General features: G+C 46.4%; 1 protein-coding gene across 4 annotated transcripts in view; it reads right to left on the reverse strand.

Moving 5' to 3' along the window:
- ece2b (endothelin converting enzyme 2b) overlaps positions 1-14,614 on the reverse strand; it is a 36,957-nt gene that overhangs the window by 4,714 nt on the left and 17,629 nt on the right. The window contains exons 3-16 of one of the 4 annotated variants that reach the window (XM_065959981.1): positions 11,902-12,037; positions 11,140-11,364; positions 10,907-11,031; positions 10,116-10,262; positions 9,725-9,790; positions 9,463-9,651; positions 6,291-6,433; positions 5,649-5,763; positions 1,663-1,776; positions 1,458-1,556; positions 1,175-1,252; positions 953-1,056; positions 458-568; positions 195-262 (exon numbers count right to left, since the gene is read on the reverse strand). In XM_065959981.1, the coding sequence (XP_065816053.1) occupies positions 195-262; positions 458-568; positions 953-1,056; positions 1,175-1,252; positions 1,458-1,556; positions 1,663-1,776; positions 5,649-5,763; positions 6,291-6,433; positions 9,463-9,651; positions 9,725-9,790; positions 10,116-10,262; positions 10,907-11,031; positions 11,140-11,364; positions 11,902-12,037 (1,720 nt within the window). The remainder of the gene's footprint in view (positions 1-194; positions 263-457; positions 569-952; positions 1,057-1,174; positions 1,253-1,457; positions 1,557-1,662; positions 1,777-5,648; positions 5,764-6,290; positions 6,434-9,462; positions 9,652-9,724; positions 9,791-10,115; positions 10,263-10,906; positions 11,032-11,139; positions 11,365-11,901; positions 12,038-14,614) is intronic. The other 3 variants (XM_065959982.1, XM_020657927.3, XM_020657928.3) reach the window with 3 other exon arrangements.

The raw sequence follows: 14,614 nt of genomic DNA on the forward strand, positions 1-14,614 counted from the left end.
AAGTTCTTCACTTCATATTAGAAATGCTGTAAACAAACAGCAAGAACGTTTCATACACATCTTCTGATCTGATTCAAAGACCATCAGGATAAAATGATGCGATTGGGTGGATGGACTCTGTCACTTCACGAGCGTGCACTGAACACACCACCACCTGCATCCAGGCCAAAGAAACGCCACAGATCCAGACTCACCCTGATCGTCGAAGGCGTGTGTGAGCTCGTGACCCATCACCACACCGATCCCCCCAAAGTTCAACGCCCTGAAAACAAACACACATCATTAGTGTAAAGATAAAAATATTAGTTGGAAGAGGTTTATTTTAAACATATGAATGGTCAGACTGAAGTCCTGCCAGCGCCCCCTAGAGGCTGCAGAGTTCACCACAACAAACACATGCTAAAGACACACGCACGCACACACACACACACACACACAGAGATGAAGAGGTACAGACTTGGGGTGGTCGCGGGCGTAGAACGGAGCTTGTAGGATCCCTGCAGGAAAGACGATGCCGTTCTTAGTGGGCATGTAGTAAGCATTAACTGTGGGAGGAGTCATACTCCACCTGGAGGAGGAGAGGAGGAACACAAGGAGAGAAGGAGACATGGAGAGGAGAGGAGACATGTTTTAGGATTAATGGTCGTAAATCATTTTAAATTGTTGTGTGATATTTATAACTCAGAGTGCCATCGTATTGTTGTCGTCACATCAGTATAGTTACGATAAAGCTTGAATTCATATTCCTGTATAAGAAGTGTTGGAGACCTGTTAGTCACAAGTAGCCCCACCCCTAACTCCTCCCCCTCTTTCTGGTCTCTGTGACTCTAAATGGGACCATGATCCAATAAATGAACATCATGCTGTGTTGAAGACTTGAAACTACTCGTTAGGAAGATGTTTACTGAGGGACTCATTCTGCTGACAAGATGGAAATGGTAATGGTTCTTACTGGTCTTTGTTGGGAGTCTTTCTCAGCTGGTCGGCCATCACTCGGGCTGAGAAGTTGTAGAAGTTCAACATGTTTTGGAAAAAGCTGTCGTCGGACACTTCATACTGAAACACAGAACAGAGCTGTTAGAACCATCCCGGCGTTCACCAGCAGGGGGCAGCAGAGTCCTTGTCAACCATCAGCCTCCCTGTTCCACCGGTCTGATTGACAGCTGTCACTCACCCCATCATAAACGTCGTCCAGCTCTTTAGTGTCCAGGATGAATTCTGGGAAGCCGATCATATCGTAGATGGCGTCGGCCTATCAGGAGACAGAGCGGAGAGAGTTGGACAGCTGATTATCTTTAAAGGGGTTCCACATGCGTTTCAACAGGGGCTCTTTTTGTTTTTCATGTTGTGTGGTCTAAATGAGCAAAAGGTAAAGTTCTGAATGCACTGTAACGTCTGTGAACCACAAACAGCCGAGACTTTTATATCAAAATCAAAAAACAGCCCTCTGACTGAACCTTGTCTTTAGCCGCCTTTTTCGTGTGGTCGTCCATCCAGCTGAGTCGATCCAGAGATTCTTTAAACGCTGAGCGGATCTCGTTAATCATCCCCTCTGCCTGAAGAGAGAGAGACAGAGAGAGAGAGACAAACAGAGAGAGAGAGGTGATGAAGCAGACCGGACCTGTATGTATTGGAACCAGCAGCATCAGTTCTGTGACTCACGATCTCTTTGCTGTGTTTGTCGAAGGTCGCTTTGACAAAGAGCGCTCCCAGAGCGAAGCCCAGAGTGTCGTCAGTGTTCCCGATGCAGGTCTGCCAGCGGGGGGTGCAGGACTGCAACACACCAGAACCAGTTACAACCAACTACAGCCAGCGTCACACACAGGGGACCAGTTAGAGCCAAGCAGGAAGAGACCCAGTTAGAACCAGTTTAATAGATGACACCAGGAAGTCACATTGGGTCCCATAACCAGTGTGGACCAAGGGGTAACCTTTAAACTGGTCACAGCAGAGCCAGTTAGAGGATTTCCCAGACCAGTTTAATCCTTCTCTTGTTTCATGAACCTTCTAGTATCTTTTTTTTTTTTTGAAAGATTTATTTTGGGCTTTTCGTGCCTTGAATGCAGAGACAGGACAGTGGATAGAGTCAGAAACCAGAGAGAGAGAGAGGACAGTGGATAGAGTCAGAAACCAGAGAGAGAGAGGACAGTGGATAGAGTCAGAAACCAGAGAGAGAGAGAGGACAGTGGATAGAGTCTGAAACCAGAGAGAGAGAGAGGACAGTGGATAGAGTCAGAAACCAGAGAGAGAGAGAGAGGACAGTGGATAGAGTCTGAAACCAGAGAGAGAGAGAGAGGACAGTGGATAGAGTCAGAAACCAGAGAGAGAGAGGACAGTGGATAGAGTCTGAAACCAGAGAGAGAGAGAGGACAGTGGATAGAGTCAGAAACCAGAGAGAGAGAGGACAGTGGATAGAGTCTGAAACCAGAGAGAGAGAGAGGACAGTGGATAGAGTCAGAAACCAGAGAGAGAGAGAGAGGACAGTGGATAGAGTCTGAAACCAGAGAGAGAGAGAGAGGACAGTGGATAGAGTCTGAAACCAGAGAGAGAGAGGACAGTGGATAGAGTCAGAAACCAGAGAGAGAGAGAGGACAGTGGATAGAGTCTGAAACCAGAGAGAGAGAGAGGACAGTGGATAGAGTCAGAAACCAGAGAGAGAGAGGACAGTGGATAGAGTCTGAAACCAGAGAGAGAGAGAGGACAGTGGATAGAGTTAGAAACCAGAGAGAGAGAGAGAGGACAGTGGATAGAGTCTGAAACCAGAGAGAGAGAGAGGACAGTGGATAGAGTCAGAAACCAGAGAGAGAGAGGACAGTGGATAGAGTCAGAAACCAGAGAGAGAGAGGACAGTGGATAGAGTCAGAAACCAGAGAGAGAGAGGACAGTGGATAGAGTCTGAAACCAGGGAGAGAGAGAGGACAGTGGATAGAGTCAGAAACCAGAGAGAGAGAGGACAGTGGATAGAGTCTGAAACCAGAGAGAGAGAGAGAGGACAGTGGATAGAGTCTGAAACCAGAGAGAGAGAGGACAGTGGATAGAGTCAGAAACCAGAGAGAGAGAGAGAGAGGACAGTGGATAGAGTCTGAAACCAGAGAGAGAGAGGACAGTGGATAGAGTCTGAAACCAGGGAGAGAGAGGACAGTGGATAGAGTCAGAAACCAGAGAGAGAGAGGACAGTGGATAGAGTCAGAAACCAGAGAGAGAGAGAGAGAGGACAGTGGATAGAGTCTGAAACCAGAGAGAGAGAGGACAGTGGATAGAGTCTGAAACCAGGGAGAGAGAGGACAGTGGATAGAGTCAGAAACCAGAGAGAGAGAGGACAGTGGATAGAGTCAGAAACCAGAGAGAGAGAGGACAGTGGATAGAGTTAGAAACCAGAGAGAGAGAGAGAGGACAGTGGATAGAGTCTGAAACCAGAGAGAGAGAGAGGACAGTGGATAGAGTCTGAAACCAGGGAGAGAGAGGACAGTGGATAGAGTCTGAAACCAGAGAGAGAGAGGACAGTGGATAGAGTCAGAAACCAGAGAGAGAGAGAGGACAGTGGATAGAGTCAGAAACCAGAGAGAGAGAGGACAGTGGATAGAGTCTGAAACCAGAGAGAGAGAGAGGATAGTGGATAGAGTCTGAAACCAGAGAGAGAGAGGACAGTGGATAGAGTCAGAAACCAGAGAGAGAGACGACAGTGGATAGAGTCAGAAACCAGAGAGAGAGAGAGAGGACAGTGGATAGAGTCTGAAACCAGAGAGAGAGAGGACAGTGGATAGAGTCAGAAACCAGAGAGAGAGAGGACAGTGGATAGAGTCAGAAACCAGAGAGAGAGAGGACAGTGGATAGAGTCAGAAACCAGAGAGAGAGAGAGAGAGGACAGTGGATAGAGTCTGAAACCAGAGAGAGAGAGGACAGTGGATAGAGTCAGAAACCAGAGAGAGAGAGGACGGTGGATAGAGTCTGAAACCAGGGAGAGAGAGGACAGTGGATAGAGTCTGAAACCAGAGAGAGAGAGGACAGTGGATAGAGTCAGAAACCAGAGAGAGAGAGGACAGTGGATAGAGTCTGAAACCAGAGAGAGAGAGGACAGTGGATAGAGTCAGAAACCAGGGAGAGAGAGGACAGTGGATAGAGTCTGAAACCAGAGAGAGAGAGGACAGTGGATAGAGTCTGAAACCAGAGAGAGAGAGGACAGTGGATAGAGTCTGAAACCAGAGAGAGAGAGGACAGTGGATAGAGTCTGAAACCAGAGAGAGAGAGGACAGTGGATAGAGTCTGAAACCAGAGAGAGAGAGGACAGTGGATAGAGTCTGAAACCAGAGAGAGAGAGGACAGTGGATAGAGTCAGAAACCAGAGAGAGAGAGAGAGAGGACAGTGGATAGAGTCTGAAACCAGAGAGAGAGAGGACAGTGGATAGAGTCAGAAACCAGAGAGAGAGAGGACGGTGGATAGAGTCAGAAACCAGAGAGAGAGAGAGAGGACAGTGGATAGAGTCTGAAACCAGAGAGAGAGAGAGGACAGTGGATAGAGTCTGAAACCAGAGAGAGAGAGAGGACAGTGGATAGAGTCAGAAACCAGAGAGAGAGAGAGAGGACAGTGGATAGAGTCAGAAACCAGAGAGAGAGAGAGGACAGTGGATAGAGTCTGAAACCAGAGAGAGAGAGAGGACAGTGGATAGAGTCAGAAACCAGAGAGAGAGAGAGGACAGTGGATAGAGTCAGAAACCAGAGAGAGAGAGGACAGTGGATAGAGTCTGAAACCAGAGAGAGAGAGAGGACAGTGGATAGAGTCAGAAACCAGAGAGAGAGAGAGGACAGTGGATAGAGTCAGAAACCAGAGAGAGAGAGAGAGGACAGTGGATAGAGTCTGAAACCAGAGAGAGAGAGAGGACAGTGGATAGAGTCAGAAACCAGAGAGAGAGAGAGGACAGTGGATAGAGTCTGAAACCAGAGAGAGAGAGAGGACAGTGGATAGAGTCTGAAGAGAGAGAGCGGGGAATGACATGCAGAAAGAGGTCACGGGTGGAAGTGAACCTGGGCCCACCGCTCGAGACGAGAGTCTCAATACATGGGACGCGCCCTGACCATTATTATAATTATTTTTAAACTGCTGTTAGAACCATTTTACAAAGTAGGAAGTAAGTTAGAAACATCGAGTAAAGTTCATAAACCCTGCCACCTCCATGCTAACAGATGTTACATAAACCCCGCCTCCTCCATGCTAACAGATGTTACATAAACCCTGCCACCTCCATGCTAACAGATGTTACATAAACCCCGCCTCCTCCATGTTAACAGATGTTACATAAACTCCGCCACCTCCATGCTAACAGATGTTACATAAACCCCGCCTCCTCCATGCTAACAGATGTTACATAAACCCCGCCTCCTCCATGCTAACAGATGTTACATAAACTCCGCCACCTCCATGCTAACAGATGTTACATAAACCCCGCCTCCTCCATGCTAACAGATGTTACATAAACCCCGCCTCCTCCATGCTAACAGATGTAAGTTCGAAACATTGAGGAATCAGGATTACCATAGTACCATCAAAGTAGTGGTTTACCTGCTGTGGTGAGAGACAGAATGGATCAGAAACAGTAACAGGAAGTACTGTGAGAGTAGTCGGGGTAAATATGTAATGGAGGTTTTTGTACCTTCTTGGTCCCGTAGAGACTCTCCAGCAGTTTGTCCTGAGCATTCTCGAAACGCTGATCCAAACTGGCCACGCTCTTCTGAACCAACGTCCACATCATGTAGTTATTCAACAGACTGCAGACAGACAGACAGACAGGATGTAGAATTAGGGGGTGTGGCCTCTGTGAGTGGGAGCTGCTAGCTGTCTGCTAGGTGTCACCTCAGCTAATTCAGTCCCTGACCTTTAACCTCTGGGCTGTGTTTGTGCTGTTGGAGCCTTTTGGAGATTTTTTGACGTAAATATCAGACTAATCTGTCTCTCTCTGTGAGCTTTATTCAACTAACAGACCGTCCAACAAGTCTGAGCTCCACTTTCTACAACCAGTCACATCAGAACTTTAGGTTTGTAACCATTAGAGTCACAAGGGGGCGCCTCCTTTAGTTTTGTGAGAGAGAAAGTTGTTAGACAGCCTTCTCCTGGAGCTGGTGCAGACCTGTCATCAGGTGATCCAAGTGCTGTAGAATAAAAGTGAAGTGTGGACATCCCCTCTCTGACTGTCTAACATGCTGTACCGGGACTGCTAGACCACTTCTGCCCCGAGCCTCTCCACCTGCACCAGCCCACGTAGCAGCAGTGAGACAGACTGTGGGTCATGTGTTACCTGTGGTCGGTCTTGTTGATGAGGTCAGACACCTGCTGCAGGTATTCTCTGGCGTACAGGACGACGGATTCTGTGTCATTCAGCTCTAGAGGAGACAGAGAGGACGACAGGAAGTCCAACCACTCTACGGCCGGGGCCAGCGCCTGAAACACCAACGAAGAAGAGAGACATTACAAACAGACAGAGTTCATACATCACAGACCGTTACATGGCTATTAACTCCCTAAAAGTTCCACCTGAACCGCCCTCCTGCACTTTCATCGGCTCGTACGCGCTGCCTTTAGTTTCCCATCAGGACAGGTTTTAAACTTCCACAGGCCACAGATCTTAAATACAAAGAGCCCACTTTGACTTTGTTTGCTGATCAAGTTGTTCTGTCCTTTTGTGGTTTTTATTTTATCGTGATCGTCTTTGTAAAAAAGTTTTTTCCTCAAGGGAATTTTACGCTGCAATACCGAGAGTGTCCACTGGAAAACATTTGGAAGCAAGCAAAGAGGCGACAGAGAATCCACACATTAAAGGCTTTCTATGTGATGTTTTGATCCAGCAGATGTCGCCCTTGAGCTCCAGCATGAAACCAAAACAACTGGCGCTGCATTGTTGTGTTAGCATGCTAATGCTAGCGATCTTTATTCTGCTGGTATCTTCACACTGCATGTAGATTTACCTGAAATGAGCGTGATCTAGAAACGCGGGCGCTGAGATGAAAAACTAATCCCAGCTGAGTCTGCTTCAAAAACGAAGAAATGGAGACTCTGCAGAGAGAACACCAACCGGAGTGTTTCTGATGTCTGAATGTGAAGAACTCAATGTCACCTGTAAGTGAGTCTTTGAGTTGGGCAAGACACTTAACCCCAAATTGCTCCCTCTGCTTCAGTGGTGGTGTATGAATGGCATTAGTTACTTCTGATGGATGATAGTAATGTCTATTGCATGTGATACAGTGAGATGAAAATACAGACTTCCCTGTATGGCTGTGACGTCTGCTAACTCAAACCGCTGCAGGGATCAGAGAAGCTGCCTCTGTTTCTGCACCATTGTCTTCTTTTCTGCTTGTACATTTACACCAGATGCATGATGGGAAATCATCTCAACAGCAATCTATCTGCAGTGTCGTCAATATTGACCCTTCACTAGAACCAGTCTGTGTCAGACTGTAGTATTCTCGTGCAGTTGAATAACCTTTATGATTGATGAGGACTCACGTCAGAGTGAACGCGCTGCCTCTGCACACCGCCCGCTCATTAAAGTGAAGTGAGGAAAGGAGAAAAAGGTGGAGACTGCAGGGACGTTTGACTGAAGTCTCAGATCTGCCATGTTTATATAATAACCTGTTATCTAACCTCGCTCTCTGCCACGGAGACGCAGGCACATAGCAACAGCTCTTGGCAACAGTTGCCATGGTGACCCCTCAAGCATCTGCATCCCTGAAGGACAGAGTGCCGCAGCAGAGACTGCACTCAACAACACAGGGGCTGCTAACACACAGTGAAGACGCAGCATGTTAAACTGCAGACACACGATCATTTAATGAACGGTTTAACATTCAGAGAACAAATCAAACCGTCTGCAGGGAAGAAGAAGAAGAAGAATCACATTTGTGTTTGTCCACATGTTTCTCTTTATGTCTGCTGATCAAAGCCCCGACAGAGAGTGAGGAAACATGGATACTAAAGTACTCTGCAGTCACGCTAACAGCTCAGGCTACCATTAGCATGATGCTAAAGTGTAACAGGTGAGACGTTACCTTAATCACTGTCTTAGTTTAGACTTTAAGTAGTAAACAAACCGCTGAGGCTGATGAGATTGACTGTAGTTCTGCAGCTGATCGTCCATCCTGTTTGAATGTGGACCTGATGATTGCTTTGAGTAGAAGGATTGTAAAGAAGTCTGAACGTGTCAGCTGATTTATTCCCTCAAGAAACGACTTTACGCACTCACTCTGTAGTTTCACGTCTTCTTCAGCACCATGTTCATCTAGTCCGCTGAGGTCCACTTACAGTCACAGAGACCAAAAAGAGGGGGAGGGGCTACCCGTGATTGTAAAGTCACTAACACAGCAACCTGAAATTAAATTGTCTTATTTTAGAGTTCAGTTCTTTCTGATGAGTTAGCTGGATTAAAGGTTCAACATGTCGAATGTTTACACTTAAATATCTAAATTCATTCAAATGAACTAAACCTACGTTTTATATTTTTGTTGAGTGCTTATATTACCTCAAATATTACCAACAGTTTTCAAAGTCAGAGAGGCCCTTCAGTTTAGAGTTCTAACAAGATGTGTGTTCTTGTGGATCTCCCCGGATGTTACGTCATAGACTGCTGCATAATTAAAAAGTGAGCTGCTCCTGAAAGCTGCAGTACTGTTGCTGTATGAGCTGCTGTAATAAAAACTTCATGTAGATTATACTCTGATACATCAGCTCGTCTGTAAACATATTCTCTTCCTCAGGTCGGTTTCACGCGATCGTCATGACTACGGTCAACTCGGAGGTTGTTTTCATCATTTGAGTAGCCGAGAGAGAATCAATTCCATGATTTCCCGCCTGCCGCGACTTCATCTTTTGTTATTGTTTTGATTGAGAGCCCCCTGGTGGTTGAATCTACATACTGTGCCTTTAAAGCTGTTGTTTTGTTGGTCAGTATTGAGTATTCATTCAACATGTTCTGCACCTGTGAACATGAATGGACAGATTTCTCAACACGACGCCTCTCTGCTCTTTCATGACCCGCTCTGACCTGCACCAGCTCTGCACTCCACCACCCAGCCTCTACCTGTCCGCTCCGACTGGGCGGGGTATAAGATATCATCCCAGGACTTCACAAAGTTCTACATGTAAATAAATCTGTGAGGAGTGATGAGGCCGAGGCATGGGCACAAAACACAAACTATGCAATGCAATATATAGTGTGAAAACAGCAGCAGATTAACACATCTAACCGAACTAGCATCAGCTGATAACTCATTTCTCTTCTCCAGCTCCTCCCTCTTAACTCATTATGTTCAATTCTAGCAGATAAAATCAAGTTTTGAATTGAAGAGTGGCCGATATGCCAAACTTGAGCCCTAAAAATGGTCTTCTACAAATCACTGGACATAACTGAACAGAAGCCCCCTGCTGACACGACCGCTTTGAGCCAATAAGGAAACTGTCAGAAAACACAGGCTCACCTGTAGCTCAGATATGGTGACCTTGTGATAGATCTTCTCCTCGTCCCGCCGCTGGTCCTGAGGAACGGTGATGTTGGCGAGCGCCGTCTCAAACTCCAGAATCTGATGCATCTGAAGCTGCGTGGAGCTCCTCTCCCCCCCCAGCAGCATCCCCAGCTCCACCATGTAGTCCAGGTACGCCACCAACACCTGGGATTCACATAAAGGGTTAAAAGGTGACACTGTGCAGCTACAGAGACTGAAGGGCTTCGAGCATGCTCACCTTCTCATTGGCTGTCTTGTTGAGGTAATAATCCCTGGATGGCAGGAAGAGCCCTGATTGGTCCACCTTGGCAGTGAGATCCACAGGTAAGTACATCAAGACAACAAGTTTCACAGATTCTAAAGTGGTTGTGGTCTAAAGTGTGGTTGTGGTCTAAAGTGTGGTTGTGGTCTAAAGTGTGGTTGTGGTTTAAAGTGTGGTTGTGGTATGAAGTGTGGTTGTAGTCTAAAGTTTGGTTGTGGTCTAAAGTTTGGTTGTGGTCTAAAGTGTGGTTGTGGTATGAAGTGTGGTTGTAGTCTAAAGTTTGGTTGTGGTCTAAAGTTTGGTTGTGGTCTTAAGTGGGGTTGTGGTCTTAAGTGGGGTTGTGGTCTAATGTGTAGTTGAGGTTTACCTGGATGACATTGCTGTTGGAGTTTTTTGGATCAGCACTGACGGAGACGCTGAAGAAAGGCTGAGCTCTATACGGACCAGAAACCACCTTCAGGACGTCCATAAAGTTCTCCTTGTCCCAGGGTCCAGTCATGTTCCAACCCCCGATCTGTAATGAAAAACAGGTCCAGGTGTTCAAAGAGAATCAAACCTTTATATTGTACAGAGATATAGGGTAGAGTGTAGTGATGTTAGTGTCCGGCTGTTTGCAGATGATACTCTCTTATTCATTTGAAATGGTTTAAACTTTATATACACCGTGTTTGCTCATAATGATAACTATTAAAGTAGTTATGTTTCTTATTGTATTTGGTTGCTCTCTTATATAACTCAAGGTTAATGTTAAGGCAAACAGTTGTTCACAGTTAGGGGCGTGGCTGATTTGACTGACAGGTGGGCGCCTCAGCTTCAGCTCCTTCTATTGATGGAAAGTTAGGTTGAGTCAGCCTTTCCAACATGGCGGTCACCATGGTTAGGCTTCAAAGGCCAAAAGAGACCAGATGATCTCATTCTACCGCCACAGTAAATAAGATCAAGCTCACGTCCTGATTGAGTATTATTGTTTTATTTTTCGATACGCTCTTTTTATTGACACTGTCTTGTCTTATTTGTATTGAATGCATTGTGCTGTCAGCGAGGCTTGAAGTGACATTAACTCAGAAGAGACTCTTTGTTAGAGGTTATTGAACCATGTACTGCTGTTGTAGCCTGAGTGATGCTGTAACCATGGTTACGAGGGGCATACGTTGCTACCTTGGCAATGAGGTCTATGAGGGGCTGAGCTCCCAGCTCCTCGATCCTCTGCGTGTTGAGACAGGACAGGTAGTAGGACTGAGTCTTCCTCTCGGCTTCGCTGCTGCCGTTAAACGTCCCGTTCTCTACAAAACATCAAACAGTCAGGGTTCAATGATGAACGCCATCTGAACGCCGTCCTCACAAAAGATACTGTTCCACTGTCACAGTCATCCCTCAGTCTCTCTGTTCACCTGTCTTACCCAGCAGGTGTTTCAGCAGTGCCTGGTTTTGCTCCCAGATGCTGTTAAAGGTGGACCAGCGCGACCGTCCGTCGGGCAGCGGGTTTTTCCTCATCCAGCCTCCGCAGGCAAACTGGTAGAAGTCTTGGCACGGGTCGACGCTGCGGTCCATCGCCTCCACCATCTGACTCGCCACGGTGACACATGCCTCAGACAGGCACAGGCCACGCCCACTATCTGCATGGCATTATGGGATAGAATGAAAGGAGGGTTAACTGGAGGAGTCAGAAGTATGGAGCTGCTGAAGATGTGTTGTAAATGTTAAACTCGACTTTATTGTTTTTTTGTTTGGACCAAAGAACGAGTGGAAGACAAGAAAAGAAGGGGGATAAAAGGGAAAAGGGACACAGGGAAGGTAATAGGCACATACAAAAGCAAAAGGGAAGGAAATAAAGATGGAGGTAAAGAAGGATAGGCTGGGTCAGGAAAGGAAAGGGAAGCAATCGGGGTGATGAGGGGCGGAGGGAGTGAAAGGAGAGGCAGGGAAAAGGAAAAGAAGAATAAGCTAACGGAAGCTGAAAGGAGGTAGGGTGGATGTTGTTTTAAATAAAAGGAGGGCCCAAGGAAGAAGGAGAAAACAAAGGAAAGGAGTGGAGGACAGGAAGAGGCAAAGGGAGTTGGAAGTATGGGGAAGAAAGGAAAATACAGAGAGGTGAGTTGGCAAAAGTGAGAAATACAATCAAAGATGGATTCAGGTTGTTTCTGTGTTGTTACCTGAGCTGAGTCCGAGCCCCAGGACCAGAAGACAGGCCAGCAGAGCTAACAGAGCAGCCAGCAGCAGGACCGACAGAAGAACCTCAAGCTGCGTCCTCCTGCCAAAAATGTCCACACCTCCCTTCCTGAAACCCACCTTAGAGAGACACAGAGAGAGTAGAATCAAACATCTGGACGAGATCTCTGAAGATCGCAAATGCAGACTGTCTGAGAAATAAAGTTAGGGAGGGAGTTCAGAGGAGAGGAACTGCTCCTTCATATCAAAAGGACCACGAGATGGTCTGTGTATCCAAACAGGATCCTCCTGGGCACTTTCATTTGAATGTTTTCCAGATCGATCTAAATTGGAGAAGACCTGGGGTGGAGCCAGCGTCTGTTCATGAGATTACATTTCATGTTTGGCCTGGGAACGCCTTGGAATACCCGAAGAGTATGGTGCAGAGGTGAATGACATCCATACAGATGGATGATGGATGATGGATGGATGATGGATAGATGCTTGACGGATGGATGGATAGATGATGGATGGATGGACGGATGGATGGACAGATGGATGGATAGATGGATAGATGATGGATGGACGGATGGATGGACAGATGGATGGATAGATGGATAGATGATGGATGGATAGATAGATAGATGATGGATGGACGGATGGATGGATAGATGGATAGATGATAGATGATGGATGGATGATGGATGGATGATAGATGATGGACGGATGGATGATGGATAGATGAAGGACGGATGGATGGATAGATGATGGATAATGGATAGATGATGGATGGATAGATGATGGATGGATGGATAGATGATGGATAATGGATAGATGATGGATGGATAGATGATGGACGGATGGATGGATAGATGATGGATAATGGATAGATGATGGATGGATAGATGATGGACGGATGGATGGACAGATGGATAGATGATGGATGGATAGATAGATAGATGATGGATGGATGATAGATGATGGACGGATGGATGGATGATGGATAATGGATAGATGATGGATGGATAGATGATGGATGGATTGATAGATGATGGATAATGGATAGATGATGGACGGATGGATGGACAGATGGATGGATAGATGGATGGATAGATAGATAGATGATGGATGGATGGATGATGGACGGATGGATGGATGGATGGATAGATGATGGATAATGGATAGATGATGGACGGATGGATGGATAGATGGATAGATGATGGATGGATGATGGACGGATGGATGGATAGATGATGGATGGATGATGGATGGATGGATGATGGATGGACGGATGGATGGATAGATGATAGATAGACGATGGATGGATGGATGGATGGATAGATGATGGATGGATGATGGACGGATGGATGGATGGATAGATGATGGATGGATGGACGGATGGATGGATAGATGATAGATAGACGATGGATGGATGGATAGATGATGGATAAATGATGGATGGCTGGATAGATGATGGATAAATGATGGATGGATGGATAGATGGATGGATGGATAGATGGATAGATGATGGATGGATGATGGATGGATAGATGATGGATGGATGGATAGATGGATAGATGATGGATGGATGGATGATGGATGGACGGATGGATGGATAGATGATAGATAGACGATGGATGGATGGATGGATGGATGGACTGACATCCACATTGTATCTCTTGCACTTTATGTTTTTGTGAATTCAGTGTAATCTTGGTATCTCTCCTTATATTATTATTAGATGTTGATCCAGAGATCGTCCAAAGCTCCTGGTTTATCCCCGATATCTGCACAGGGGGTCCCCCCCAGGCCCCTCACTCCGTCTCTACAGTGGACCTAAGAGAGCCTCCAAAGCAAGACACTCAGTCTGGGTTTAGTCAGGGATGTGAATGTATGGAAGTTACTAAATCTGCTGGAGGCAATGCTTGTTCAAAGAGCTCGATGAGGCCATTAAATTAAACTCCTGTCCTTGTCCCAGTATACAAGCACCGAGGGAGAATCCATTTATAGACACAAGTATGTCTCACTCCTCTACAGTAGGTGGCGATGAGCCCTTTCAGCTAGGTACTAATGGGTCCTCTTGACCTATTTTGTCACATACCAAACAATCATATACTCAGGGGGGATTCTAGAGTCTGTTGGGGCCCATTTAGGGGCTCCTCCAACCAGCCCTCATCACCATTATGTCCGCCAGTGCCCAGGCATAATTCTTCATTTTCCTTTGGTGACTTTGCAAACTTTGTTTTTCACAGAATTAATGCATGCAATGCTTAGTAGGTCAACTATAGTGAGTTCTGTCTGATAGGGCCCCTCTGGGAGGTTTCCTACTGTCATTGCAAAGTGACAGTAGGAGGGGGGGGGGGGGGGGCTTCTGGCCTAGGGCCCCAAGTTGTTCTCAGCCATGCCTGGTGACAATCAGCGCCACTGCATATACTTTAGTCTGTTTGACTCCCTCAGCTGACTCAACATGTCCACTGTGTCCTCGTCTGGTTTGCTCTCCACTCTCCATGTTTTGATACCTTCTTCTGGTTTTCATCTTCACATCAATACTATACGACTTCCAGGTCAAAGCCCGGCTCAGAACTCCTCCGCCAGTTTGGGTCTGATTCAGTTGTTTACATGCGAGAGTTAATCGACCCCCAACTTCATTATCCAGGAGTGTAAGTCTCACTTCAAAAAATTGAACTCAGAAAGATTTCAGTCAGATTTGAAAAGTCC

Source organism: Labrus bergylta, chromosome 11 (assembly GCF_963930695.1).
Source record: "Labrus bergylta chromosome 11, fLabBer1.1, whole genome shotgun sequence".
Classification (NCBI taxonomy): Eukaryota; Metazoa; Chordata; class Actinopteri; order Labriformes; family Labridae; genus Labrus; species Labrus bergylta.